The sequence below is a fragment of the Physcomitrium patens genome, chromosome 11, assembly GCF_059467195.1.
Source record: "Physcomitrium patens ecotype Gransden chromosome 11, ASM5946719v1, whole genome shotgun sequence".
NCBI classification, from domain to species: Eukaryota; Viridiplantae; Streptophyta; class Bryopsida; order Funariales; family Funariaceae; genus Physcomitrium; species Physcomitrium patens.
In genome coordinates, this window is record NC_143420.1 from 1,160,726 (window position 1) to 1,175,050 (window position 14,325).

A 14,325-nucleotide genomic window follows, 5' to 3' on the forward strand; every position below is an offset into this window, starting at 1 on the left:
ATTAGCTTGTTCTTTAAGCTACCAACATGTGTGGTACATGGCCAACTTGTTGACCACGTCTCTAACCTAAAAAGTCAATTATAAACACCTATAAAGTCAAAGCAGCATCTATGAAGCTTTTGAGAAGCTTTTATAGAAGATATTATGAAATTAACTTATTTTTACCTATTTTTATCTAAATTATATAGGTAATTATTGGTTTACATATGTATGTCCGTGATAGTAGATAGTACATGATATTAAGATGATTTTAAAATTTTATATTCTTATATTCTTGTATAAGTATAGTAAATGCCGAAGGAAATGTAGAGAGAGTTTTTTCAATCATTTCTTCTTTAGAGATGCTTTCTCTATTCAACCATAGTTGTGAGATTACATGATGTATTTTCACTGTTGAAAGCATTTAAATTTTAAAAATCGAACACAAGTAAATTTGTCCAATAATGATGTGCACGCAAAAAAAAATGGTTTTTTGATGATCAAACATAGATTTAAGATTCTTCTAAAGCTTGGGTAGATCTTTTATTTCTAAATATTAATATTGCAATGTAGATAAAAGATGATGATGAACGAAAAGTACTTTTCAATGAATGACAAGAAGAATAGAAGTACTTACAATATGAGATTCTTTAAACAAAATTACATCCAAGAGTTGTTTTACAAATAAATTTATTTTTGTCATTTTTGCCTATAATAGATAATTGTTTCCATCAGTAGTCAATGGTAGAAATAGAAGAGCTTGAAAATGTTGGAATGTAGTGATAATAGTTGGAAATATAATAAAAGCAGTTGAAGATATTGAAGCACGCATTATTAATAAATCTTTGAAAAAAATACAAGATCAAGTAGAAAAGGTTGAATAAAATGTATCTTCAAGTGTAAAGTCAAATAAAACAATCAAGTTGAACTTGAAATCAAAAATGTTAAAAATTTTGGTGAGATTTTTTTTTATTTTTTTTGTTTTTTCACAAAAACAAAGGTTTGTAGTAGACTACAGTAGTAGTAGTAGCAAAGAATGGATGGCAAATAGTGATGATGATGGTGATTGCACATAATAAATAGTGGATGGCAACAACAAATAACGATAGTTAGGTCTTGAGGGTAAGCAAAAGTAGCAGCAAGAGAGAGGATGCAGCAAGCAATATGCATATATATATATATATATATATATATACAACACATATACACAAGAGAGTATATAGAAGGAGAAAGAGCTTTTGAACAAAATATTATATATTGATGTGGTTGTTTCACTTGTATACAAAGAAAAGAGGAAAAGATAAATATTTTTTCTTCCACTCCATTCTAAATATTATAGCTACAATGAATGTTATAGAGAGTGTCAGATACATTTAATTCTTTTAATATTTTAAAAGGCATTTAAATCTCCACCAAAGTTTGAACGAAAGTGCCACTAAACCACAAGATTTCTTTATTCCATGGTTATGTTCATACATAAAAAGTTGTTGAAACTAGTGATTTTTATTAAAAAGAGAAGATTGAAAGAATAATAGGAGACATAAGATAATGAAGGTATCAAATTAAACTAAGATTTAAGTATTCATTGGGCTTTTATTGATATTAATACTTGAATGATATCTACTATACATCAAATTTTCCATACTATAACAAGTAATTCATATATCATGCTATTTTAATAATTAAATATAATTAAAAAAATAAAAATAAAAATAAAAATAATTTTTTAATAAATTTATAATATTAATAAATTTTATTCATACTTTTAGAAGAATATTATTAAAAATATAATAAAAAATATATTATTATTATTATTCCTAAAATATGGTTTTTTTAAAACCAATCTATATTCAAATTTTTTGTGCTTTTTTTTTTTAACACTTAAAAATGGTAAAAAATATTTTATCAATTTGTTTATGTATAAAGCCATGATACAAGCAATAATTAGTTTTTATCTTTTTATTTACAAACTTATAATTCTAACAAAATATTCCAAATTTTTACTAAATAACCTCACATGTTTAAACTATCATTGTATCTTTTTAACCCCATCCTCATTTCCAATTGTTTCCATGTTTCCAACTATCGCCCTTGTTCTCAATCCCCTCCTCATCTTTAGCAACAGTTGGAAATGGAGAACAACTCAAAACAGAGGTGGAGGTTGCAAAAGTGCAATGATGGTTACGATAGAGTGGATTGCTTTAGTAAAAATTTGGGTCACTTTATCATTTCTTCAATATATATATATATATATATATATATATATGTTTAATACTAAATTTCATGAAAATAAAATTTTAAAATGCCACATGTAAATTCAGTGAGACTCTATATATTATCTATGTTGTGATTGGTAGGTTTTATCCTTCTTCTTATTTATTTATTTATTTATTTAAGTTTTTTTATGAATAAAAAACTAAATAAGACGCCAACTTACAAATATTATCAAAATTATTCAATTTTTGACAAATGTCTTCTTAAGTAAGATTTAAAAAGCTCATTTTGTATTAAGATATATGCTGACAGTTAAATTGCTTCACAATTGTATATATTTTAGTCAATTTGAATTACAATTTGTGAAATGAAATATATATATATATATATATATATACATACATGCATGCATGTATAACCTCAGCACCAATCTCATCTCAAGTATATGCATACCTTATCATACAGAATAAACTGAAAATCGAAAACGACTTTTAAAGGATAGATTAGCAACTCATTTTATAACAAATTAGCATTAATAAAGATAATAGAGGTGAGGAAATTGCGTGGTGGGATTCTAAAAGATAAATAATTTACAAGATGGTACCTGGTGAGTACAATCGGCATATTCGAGTTCAAACCGAAATAATAAATAAAAGAAACAGTTAGTTAAAATTTGTACAGACAACAATAATTGCAAGCCGAAAACCTCCGAGCTAAGTATCTATAAATACACATGGCAACATGGTTGACAGAGAAATCAACATGTATGTCCTATGCTATTTATAAAAATACCTGAAAAATGTATTGATTGGATTTACCATGATGTGGAAAAATTAATTAGGAGCAACATTCTGTGACTTTGACAAGATTCTTATCTTTCATAATACACTGACATGAAATTTTCATGTTAAGTTGAACGCTAGAAATTAATAACAATTTGAAAAGCTTTATTTGCATAAACAAATAAATCAATCAATAAAAACAATATATATATATATATATATATATGGTTCACAGGTTCGGTTTAGCCATGGGAACGTGAGTTCGCGGTGTTCGAATGAAGGGATCACACCAGCAATGGTGCAGTGGTCTTGGGACCACACCACTAGTAATTCTCGGTCATAGAAACTGGTGGGTATTACCGTTTGGAGAGGGTATGACCGCGCAGGCCTCGGCGGAACGGGGATTAATCCAAGTTCGGCACAGTTTGGAATGTCTTCTGGACTCGTCCGTCGATCGTGGTGTGCAGCTCTCCATCGAAGTTTGTGGAGTGGCATCCTCGTTCTAAAATAGTCTAGAAAATATTTCCCCACATAGAGAACAGAAAACTGAAGAGAGCGGTGAGCGTTTTCCAGGAAACACCCTTTTGTGGGCTGCACAATTTGGCTGGAAAATGGGACGGAATCACTACCGTAAGCACAGATTTCTTTGACCATGAGCTTTTCTGCAAGGATCCCCACCCTGTGATGCGCTTTAGAGGGTAGTGAGTGTCCTTGTGGTAATCAACGACTTTTAGGGCAATTCGAGCTGGTGCTGGAGTGGAAGCATGTGACGTTGATGAGCTGGGCATGGCGGTTCTGGTCGTGTTGCTGCTGGGATTGCCAGCCTGCGACTGACGGACCACGACCCGTCGTCCTTGCTTTTGTTTGTTTGTTTGTTTGTTTGTTTGTTTGTTACACGGGGTGTCGTAGCTATTGAATTGCGTGTGCCTTACTTCTAATTTATCGTCCTTGCTCGTCGTCGTTGTTGTCGTCGTCTCCCTTGATTTGTATCGCGTGTAGCGTGCAGTTTGGAGTTGCCTTGCGCTCTCTTCAGGCTCAGTAGATTTTGTTTTAAACATTTAAAAAAGGGCTGGCTGTTCGTGAATGGTGTACTCTCAGGTGTTCTGAAACCACCTGCCGCTGAGAACTGATGAGAAGTGTATTCTTTGCGTACTTTGACACAAACTTAGCTGAGCTTGAGAACGCTTTTTGAGGACCTTGGTCCGCCATCCGCTGGGACCCTTAGAAGAAGATCTGGGTGATTTAGGGTTATTACCGCTGTGGCTAGTATTCAAGTAGCTGATGCTGGCCTTTTGAAAACACAGTGACAGATTGAAGGGAACTATGAGATCGGCATCGTTTATTTTATTTTATTTCATTTTACTTTATTTCAATAAAGCTCAAGAGCATCATCCGCTTCACACATCATTCATCTCTCACGATTCAGTCTTTTGTTTATCTATATATTCCCACCATAAGGCAAGAGTCATATTATAACGTCTAACTTTAGGTGACCTGTTTGTCATTTGGCTTGAAAATTGTTTACGAATGTACTTGTTCTGTCTTGTTTTTTCAAGTGTTTTGATTTTGACGATTCTGTTCATGCCACTCTCCACGTTTGGCTGCCCCTCTTCATCTCTACGTCGCTGCCCCTAGACAACAGCAAACGATTACATCAAAAAGTGCTCTCAAGTCAAAATCGGCTCGTGCTTCAGCGCAAGCGAGTTTCTTCTGGTAGTCCTGCTGTGGTTTCTTGTCGCGATTCCAGTTGAAGGCATCTTCCTTGGGTACAATTTTCGACTGCATCCTTGCGTCTTTGATTTGACACATATTTGGAGCATCACGTACTCTACTTTGCGAGCAAGCCCAAAGCCTATTTCGGAATTCGCATCTACGATTCTGCCCCGCAGTTCCAAGCAGTGAGATTGGCGTTTTCACGTCATTTTGTTTTTGAGAAAAACGTCGATCCTGCAGTTAGTTATCTACTTCATTTGTCAGTTTAACTTTGTGCGTTGCTTCTGATGTCAATGTCCCGCTGCGTTCGAAATTGGCTTTCTGCTCAAGCTCGAGCTCATCCACCTCTACCTCCTTGACTGGATTTATGGCGACAACACCTGTTGTACAAGAAACATGCCCGAATGCGGAGGTTCATTTAAGATCCGCTGGCTGTTCGCGTAAGCTGTCTTTTTTGAAAAGCTACCGAGAATTGTACTCCTTCAAGCAGAGGAGAGGCGCAGCGTACATGCGAATCGATTCAGTTGCGTGAGATGGGAAGAGAGTGGGAATGCCGTCAGCTACGGTTACCACCCGTTTTTAATGCAAATTCTTCTTCCAACCGAACCTAGCCCGCAATACTGCACCATCTCACCATCGTAGGTCAGCGTACCCAGAAACATGGCACTTGTCATCACTTTTATAAAGTATATGAGAATACAGCATAGGTCTACCTATATTCTTGGGTATCTACAGATCCTTCACTTTGAAAATTTGAAAAAAAAACATTCGTAACGTATTGAAGAATGATCGATGTACTTTTTGCTTCTGCAACTTCTTCTCCCTGACCTTTTCTTTTCTTTTCTTCTTCCACTTCCCCCCAAATTGGGCTTTGTTCAAGAATCATGAATCACAGGCAATCTATGTCAAGTTGAATAGATACTCCTTGTGTACAGTAAATTGCGGAAAGTGAGTCTTATTTTCATTGCTTAGAGTCAGTAGGCGTGTCCACATCCCTTTTCTGCGCGAACGCAGATCTCAAAAAGCACACCTAAACAATAGCGAAGAATTCCAACGTACATGAACAGTTGGGCATTTAGTTGCTCTCCTCGTGCAATTCATGAAATTCTTGACACTTGGAATCGGTTGCATGGATCCCTGCATTTGTGGCAATTGTCTCTGCCAACGAATTCTCTAGTCGGTGGGCTATGACGAAGAATATCACATTGTGAATACTTGAGAACCGAGCCAGCCATCGGAACTTGCGACCCTAGTGAATTGCAGAAGGGACTTCTGCGGAGTTTCGACGACAATATTAATGTTAATCAGTAATTGGATCATTTTATCCCTGGTGTCAAAGATGCTTCCATCGTGAGCTGCCTAGAGTGCCATACTTGGCAAGTTGAATCATGAAGTAGTGCTGTAAAGTGACGGAATCTGAGTTTATGGGAGATGTCAACGGTATGTTGAGACAATCAAGCTCGTGTTCTTGGCTTGACGAGTGAAGGGGGATTTTCTCTTTTCACATCGGAAGCTTCGGAGTTTCCCCTTTAGGACTATCTGAAATCAGGCAGCCCCAATTGTGGACTCAGGGTCCAGTCCTGCTTTAAAAACTTCCATGTTTAAGACAACCCCTAAACCTGTTCCAGATATACCTTCATTACCAGTATAATCCGTTGGAATTACTCGAAGCACTTTGTGTTTTAGTTTTGCAGATAACTCGTTCAAACTAAGTTTTCAGAGCCCTCTACATTATTAGTAAATACTACATCTACCAAATCCACATTTCTCCATATTTCTGTTTCAACTGTAATACTATCTTTAAGAATAATAAAAAACAAACATTCTGCTTTTCTATATCAATAAGCTATTGCTATATTTATAAAAATTAGAAGATAATGATGTTTAATTTGATGTATCTATAAACTTAATAGATGTAAACCTTAAAATGAATTGGAGAAAAAATAATTCAGAAAATAACTAAATTTAATATGAAAAAATTGTAAAAAAAATTAGCATTAAGTTATACACAATAAATACAAAGAAAACTGAAAAGTGTAAAATAATTAGATAAGAATAACGACTTAAAGATTTTTTAAGCTAAAATATTATCATTAGCGATTACTAATGTTTTCTCTAAAATTCGAAAAATTATTTTGAAGTTGTTCAAAAAAGGTATAAATTAGAACTATAAAATTTTAGTTGGTGTTTAACTGTCCAGAATATTGAGCAATGGATTACTTACAAAAATGATAGTAGACGTAATAAAATGGATTGAAAATGAAAATACACAAAGTACCACCAAGAAATGTTTTAGAAATTTTGATACAAATTGTTGTAAGAAATGTCAGAATATTTTCTAGAAGCCTGTAAACAACTTCATTCAACACGGTAAAAATTGATAAAGAAGAATATCACATGTGGTGTAAGAAATTGTCCTAAATCATCTATCAACATGGCATCTGGCGTGCAAAAAAGCAACTGGGTGCAAGAAATTAAAGACTCATTTGTAGTAACTTCAGTTGTGTAAACAATGTTGGGGTTTGTCTACTGAATAGCTCAAGAATGGGTAGGATTGAAATCTGTTTTGAATGGTGATGGGCCAGAGCAATACGCTTGATAATAGACATAGGTCAGACCATGACAAATAAGGTTACCCATTTCCATTCAATTGACTTTCAGTTAAAAGTCAGAAGCCACTGCGTCTAAAATCACACGTTATGAGAGTTACCCGGGACAGGTTTAGAATTCTGCTTGCGAAGAATTTCCTCAAAGTAGCATTAAATTTGTGCCCAAAAATCCCAGGAGGGCTCCTAGACTCTATAAGAAATTTTCTCTTGAATTCTGCCCAAGAGAGCAATGTACACATTCTCGACATTGCAACGATTGATAGAGCATCACTGGAAAAAGCCACCAAAACGTGTGGGCACTTTATGAAACTAAAATACAAGATTCGGCCCAGAGTAGCTCCTTCAAGTGGAAGGTCACTATTTGGTACATCGTCGGGTAACTGCCTAGTCGTTACAGAATCATACCCGCAGGGACCTTTTCTCTGCAACGCTTCCCTGCAATCGTTGCAAAGAGTTCTCCATGTCCTATATTGTTGTGAGCCATTTTGCGAAACATTTGAGAGAGCACAGTTTGAAATTTACCACGTTTCAGGTAAGAAGAATAATGAGGATGTTGATCGTCTTTCTACCAGGATTACTACCCTAAACCTCTGATAACGGAAAAGCCTGGAGACAGTTACAAAAGGACCAGCTTCACAATGAAAAAGGGTAGGCCTGGGTCGATTTTACATACTTGCCATCTGATGGGTGCAAAGTTTTGAGGGATTGTTGCAGAAATAGGCAACGCGGAAAGTTGGTAGCCCTCTATCCAGATGGAGACAAGTGGATCATAAAGGATGTCTTAAAAAGTCAGATGGAGACAAGTTGGTCGTATTTTGAGCCCTGTGAGCCGCTAGCATGAGGTCGCCAGCGAGTGCCTGAACGTCTCGAATGTGTAATGCAATATACAAAGAGACGAAGTGTTCGAAAATTCTTCGTTGGGCACGGGAGCACCTACCAGGACTCCAACATTCCAAGGACGAAATGTCCAATGAAACTTGGAAGGACAGACCCTACATGCATCACGATTGGATGGCTGGAACTCGTCCCTCATCGCCCAAGCCATTGTGCTCTCCAGCTGCCCTAGCCAAGGATCGATATTGCAAACGCACACTCTCTCCATTGTCCAACAACCGCACCAGGTACCTGCAAGCAATTCTGTAATCTTAGGTATATGCCGCCTCTAAAAAAGTAAAACGTCCAACTTAATAATTCCAGTGACGAAGTTCATTGCAAATTCACGACAGCGAAGTCAATGAGAACGGGTCGACTGAATTATTACTGCGTTTTATCTGCGAAATACAAGAATTCCATTTTTACAGTCTCAAAGGATGGGTCTCCCAGAACCTGAAAACATAAGTGGGGTTCCTTACCATCCATTTAGACATTGAGAAGTGATGCAAGCTTCCCTTCCTACAAACTTTTCAGGTGTGCGTTTGTTACCCTGCGAAAGTTTAAGGTGTGAACATACTGTGAAATCTTAGGTCTGTGAGGTTATTAATGCAAACTAATAAGAGAAATGATTACATGAATAAAGCCTGTCTGACAAATCCAGGCGATAGATTGTAGACATAATCCAGTTGATAAGATATTCCAGATGTTACATCCAAAGACCACAAAATTTGCCCTCTGCTTTACTTTCAGTGAAGAGATGTAATCATTCCGAAAAGCATATTCAGCCTTCTTTTAAACAAGGAAAAGATATTACGTCTTACAAACACTACACCAAGTAACAATCTTCCTGCGTGTTTTATATATAATCAATGCACTGAGAAAATTAGAATAATGAAATGGCAAAAGCACCTTGATCATAACTTTCTCATTGACAGAGAATGGATACTGCACTCCTTTCCCTTGACTGCTAGAATGAGGACTAATATCCTTCTCGGCTGTTTTTGGAAGTTCCTACAAGCGAGAGAATGTTCCCAAGAGTCAACAGGGACACACGACTTTGCCATATGCTGTAGAAGCAAAACAAAAGAATACTTGTAACTAAGAAAATACTCTACAACAGGACAGAATCACGTCAGGAATAAAACCCTTAAATACGACAAGAACCATAGCTTTAGGAGCCAATACCTTTTCAGGCCTTTTTAGTCCGGTCAAATCAACTTGCTCTCCGATCTCTCTTTTACGTTTGTCGAGCCGCAAAGATCCAGAATGTAACTGCCTTATTCGTTCCAACCCTTTGAAAGCAGTAGCAGCTGCTCTCAAGGCTGACGCATACATTAATACTGATAAGTCCCCATCTTTATACGAACACCCTCAACAGAATCACTAAATACGAACGACACTCATGATCGTGACGCCCATATGTAATAACATTGATTCACCAATTGGCTGGGAGGTGAAAAACCTGACATAGCAAATAGGTGGACACAACTTGACCAAGAACTACAGAACTGCTTTCATCACGACAGAGGTTTAGGGTAAAACATACCAAGATTGTGAACCATAGAGCTGCCCTCCACTGTGGCCCCACACGTTGTACATTGCATCTGAGAAGACAACACCATGGACTTTAGCGTTTCAAACTTCAAGAAGCTTTTTGACCATAACTACCTCCAAGAAGCTGAACTCATAGAACGTAACTGATTCCTACAAAAGGATAGTCTGCCTACTCTAGGTTAAAGAATCAGTAACAAAATAAGCCACAATGATAGTCGTGGTAACCTGAACAGATACTCCTTGTTTCACATTTACCTCATACCTCGTGTCCTTTTAAGGAGCTAATTTTATCTCTACTCTGATCAATTATGGACCAATAGTCATGGTCTTGAAAGTGAGGTTTATCAACTTTCAAAAGGAATTCACAAAAGTCATCTGGAAAACATCCTGACTATCTTCACTTTACATACCATTGGGAATGAAGTATAATTAGGGTTCTTCCTCGTCATAATTTCAAGTATTTCCACAAAGTTTGCGAGAAGAACAGGACTATACCGTATCATATACTCTTTGTAAAGTCCCACCACCATACGAGTGACCACAAAAAGATGCCATTGCATCCTCCAATAGGGCACCCCTGCAGAACCGAGACAAGCAAGCCAATACTCGTAAAAATACAAAAGTAACAGATTTCCTTTGAGAAGTGTTACAGGAAGTAATAGATTTTTAGGAGAGAACCAGCCTAAAATACGGATTCGAAATTGTTCAGAAAGAAAGGGTGGTTAGTTTTTAGCACTCACGTCAGAGGGTCAGAAAGAGCACTCCGCAACGTTGGCTCTGCAATGGTGGTGATTGGTTCCTGGAAGATATTTCACAGTAAGCTGCCCAGATTTGTTGACTAATTACTGTCCTGTTGAATCTTTGAGATAGAGGGTCAAAGCATATTCCGAAGAAAAGGAATTACGAAGGAAATGGACAATGCCAAAGAGTCTCACAATATTTAAATTTGAACTGTTGGCAATTGAGTATTCAGAAGCAATTACATTGTTGAGAAATATTTGCACTGGAATGGGTCCATATCCATCAGGGATGACGTGACCAGCTTCTGCTACAGCAGTGCAGTCAATAGTAGCACTCATACGAGGCATCAATCGAAATGCTAAGGATGTTCTGCAGTAAAGAAATAACCGATTAGGTGTTACTCACCATAATCGACGCAAGCGATTGCCTTAATGCCTGCAGAAGAACAACGTCGTCTACAGGAACGTGAAAAGAAAACCACTCAAACTCAAGCACACCAACAGCATGCCCAAATCTGCAAAAATAGTTGAAACAATGGCTGGAGCTACCTAACACACCTGCCTGAGAAGGCGTTCACAGTTGTCTGAGTTACAGGGACTACACGGTAGGTGCAAGCCCTCCGGATACCAGCAGTAGCTTGTTCCAATGTCTTTCCTGTAAGTAACAAGAGGTCCCCTGGACCCAGCGCATTGTCAGCCAGGTACCAACGGCCACTCGAATCTCGTACCTGTTTCCACCAACGTTGCACAAACACGCACATACCAACCACCGCTTTCAGTTCATCCACCTTTCTAACTGTCCTCTATTGGAGAAAGCTTAACAAAATGGTTAACTGCATATCTCACGCTTATAAATGAATTGCGACATGAAGACTATGTTTCTGACCTGACAAGCTTGTCTAAACAAGCGCTATCAATATATACACTACGAAAGTAATGTGTGACATACCACTGAGAGCATATCAAGTAGTGCATAAGATAGAGTGAAATTTCATATTTGTGGTGAGTCCTCATTACTTCATAATGTTAGTTTATTGTTATACTTGATAACATAGATACTACCAATACATACCTGTAGCCCAGGCGTATCAGAAGCAATAAGAAGCAAAAACCCCTTTTCGACTTCCTGTAACACACCGGAGTCTTTCATGGCTCCCTTTTCGCCTGGTCCCACAGCATGGAATGCTGTAGCCGTCAGCACAGATGAGGATATCTCTCCATTCGCAAGAGGAGCTTCGTCCAGAAGCTGACCAAACGCACTGCCATATGCAGCTCACATCAGAAATCAGTGCATATGTGAAACGGCTAGAAAAATTACAACCTAAATTGGATTAATTAGTATGCGGTAGGGATAAATAATTATGTATAGCTGCTCCTACACAGAAACATTATGTTTTGTTCGAATGTTAGTGAAACACTTGAAGGGAAAAATGTACACATACATTGCAAAGTCACACGCCTATGGTGCTATGTAATAAAAACATTACAATCATTATAGATTTCTCAAATCTATGCAGCGTAATAGCTGTAACCATTACTGAGGGCACTAAAAGAGGGCCAATAAAGATATCACTTACTCTCCACGAAGTCGAAGATGACGAGCAATTCCACTCAAACAAGCACGAGAGGCTTTCCCAAAACATCTGAAAACCTCAGGAATACATGGAGGAGGTGGCTCTGTCTCTTCACCTTTCAAAGTTCTGCAACTCAACACAATTCCAGAGGAGCCCCAACCCATGGATTCAATACATCCAAATTACAACTGTAACCTCACACGAGTATATTTTTTAGACCGACAACATGTCACCTTCACCATTTCGAACAATGAGATGCGGCTGACATTCTTGCATACAGCAGCAGACATGTCATGGACTTCTAGAATTCAATATTTCCTGGTCATCTTCAACGAATGCAATCTTAATATGGTGTATTATTACCACTTGGCATGGAAACATGAGCCTTTCAAATCACATGCGCATAGGAGGCATGAATGAAAGCAGAGAGTATTTTGGACAACACAAGGGAAAACCACTACCTTCCCGCCCGATAAAAGTACATGTCTCTTGCAGGAGCAGCCAAGTAACCCGAGAGCTTGAGCCAATCTGACGAGTTCCATAAAGACGCAGTGTGGCATCTGCTCCGAAAGTAAAGCTTTGCAGATTCAAGAGCACAACGTACAAGTGCTGCATCTTCCGAACTAATTTCAATTATTGCAGCATTGTTTCGAGTCAAGGAGAGTGATAATTTCTCTAATGCACGACTGTAACCGGCAGAGGCTGCACCATCTTCTGGCAAAATTTCCTGGAGCTTTATCCGGGCAAGTCCTAAAATTCCACCTCCATTCGTAATATTCTGAGGCAACAGACTATCAGTCAAACTCTTGGATTTACCAGTGACCTCGAAGATTAGGTTCAAAGAATATAGTAGTGAAAATAATCTTTAGTTTCATAATCTACTGCTACACATATACTGTTTTTCAATAACAAATTCAACAATTAAACATTTGCTGTTTATTGAGAGATAAAGTCTAGGATTACCGGAAGCATATTGAAGATTGCCTTGTTATTTACGAGCTCATCCGCTTCCTTGAACCGTCTTCGAAGGTGATGGAGTTGAACTAGAGTTCATCTCTCTGTGCCTGGATAAAAATAGAGTAAAATCACATGATCGAAGATTTGAAAATTTTGGAAAATATATTACATGAGGGTTTTCAAACAAATCATTTCTCAAACGGCCTAAGAAACAATGCGGGGTAATGATGAAATATTTCCATTACAATAGGACAAATTGAAAAGGTGTTGATGCGCTTGCACACATACGATCGCACTTCATTGTGTAACACCGTACACTAAATTACTAAAAACAATTGGGATCATACATGTAGAGTAACATCGATCCTACAAAATCCAATGCAAGGGAACCATATCAAGTACCCAAGCGACCCACTACCCACTCCTAGCACGAGAGTTTTTATCCTGTAGCTAGGCAAACTCAAACAGCAGTTCTTGACGATTTAAGAAATGCTCACAAACCAATAATGAGTAGAACCCAACAGCTTAAGCTATACAATCTGCGATTGAATGAACCTACAAAACATTTCTCATCAGTCACCAATGATTGCCGCTAATCTAAGTGAACAAGAACCACACAAGTGTCAACAAGAGTCACGTACTTTTCAACTTCTCCAGATAAATGCGTGATATGAAACCACGTTTTTTAGCTGTAAATTTGTACTGGCATAGAGCGCCTTAAAAAAAAAATTCAAAACAAACAGAAATCAAGAAAATTCAAACAGAAAGACTTTCATGAACCACGTTACTAAAAACCTAGAACAAAATACAGCACTTCTTCTTGTTAAGAAACGAACGGAATTGTTTCACCGCACAATAATTAGAAGCTGTTCAAGAAAACATGGACATCTGTACCTTCAATTTTAACAGCCCATCCACCTTTTTCCCCTCAATTAGCACCTGATCACTCAACCCCAATGCCGCACTTCCGCAACCCAACTCCACACTCTCCAAACCCAAATCGCTCCTACCAGCCCCATGAACCCAGAAGCACGATAAATTTTCACCTTCACAGACACTCCAAATTCGCTTCTCCAATTCTACCCTCACTCTCAAGGACTCAAAAAATTTAATCCTTTCACCATCCTCCTCTCTTCCCTAAATTCCACACACTTGCTTCGTTCCTCATGACCCCAGGGCACAGCACACATTCTTCCGCCTCGTTTTTTTCCCAACTCCACCTCCTCACCTTAGACTCGCCGAAACCAAATAAGTCTGCGATAACGCTCTTCGAGAGGCAAAAAAGACAAAACCAGTCGGTCACTCACACATATTCACAACATCGATGGCG

The 14,325-nt window shown here is 37.7% G+C and overlaps 1 protein-coding gene across 4 annotated transcripts; it reads right to left on the reverse strand.

Annotated features, from left to right (window-relative positions):
- Positions 1-7,568: 7,568 nt before the first annotated feature.
- Positions 7,569-13,930, reverse strand: LOC112288990 (uncharacterized). Of its 4 annotated transcripts, none has more exons than XM_024533843.3 (14): positions 13,890-13,930; positions 13,002-13,102; positions 12,500-12,816; positions 12,042-12,164; positions 11,537-11,723; positions 11,023-11,192; positions 10,708-10,834; positions 10,465-10,523; positions 10,220-10,301; positions 9,717-9,774; positions 9,356-9,492; positions 9,080-9,181; positions 8,650-8,720; positions 7,569-8,422 (listed from the first exon to the last, which is right to left on the reverse strand). In XM_024533843.3, the coding sequence occupies exons 2-14, from the start codon at positions 13,008-13,010 to the stop codon at positions 8,299-8,301; spliced, it is 1,566 nt and encodes a 521-aa protein (XP_024389611.1). In that variant the 5' UTR covers positions 13,011-13,102; positions 13,890-13,930; the 3' UTR covers positions 7,569-8,298. The 4 variants fall into 4 exon arrangements, with proteins under 4 accessions (XP_024389611.1, XP_024389608.1, XP_024389610.1 ...); XM_024533840.3 differs by having other exon boundaries at positions 10,660-10,834; XM_024533842.3 differs by having other exon boundaries at positions 11,014-11,192.
- Positions 13,931-14,325: the final 395 nt, after the last annotated feature.

Bases quoted from the DNA above. Each gene is read 5' to 3' on its own strand.
- LOC112288990 (XM_024533831.3), bottom strand. The intron at 9,493-9,716 runs GTATGTTTTACC...TGTATGCGTCAG, and splicing joins CTCTATGGTTCACAATCTTG to CCTTGAGAGCAGCTGCTACT. The intron at 9,182-9,355 runs GTATTGGCTCCT...TCTCGCTTGTAG, and splicing joins GACTAAAAAGGCCTGAAAAG to GAACTTCCAAAAACAGCCGA.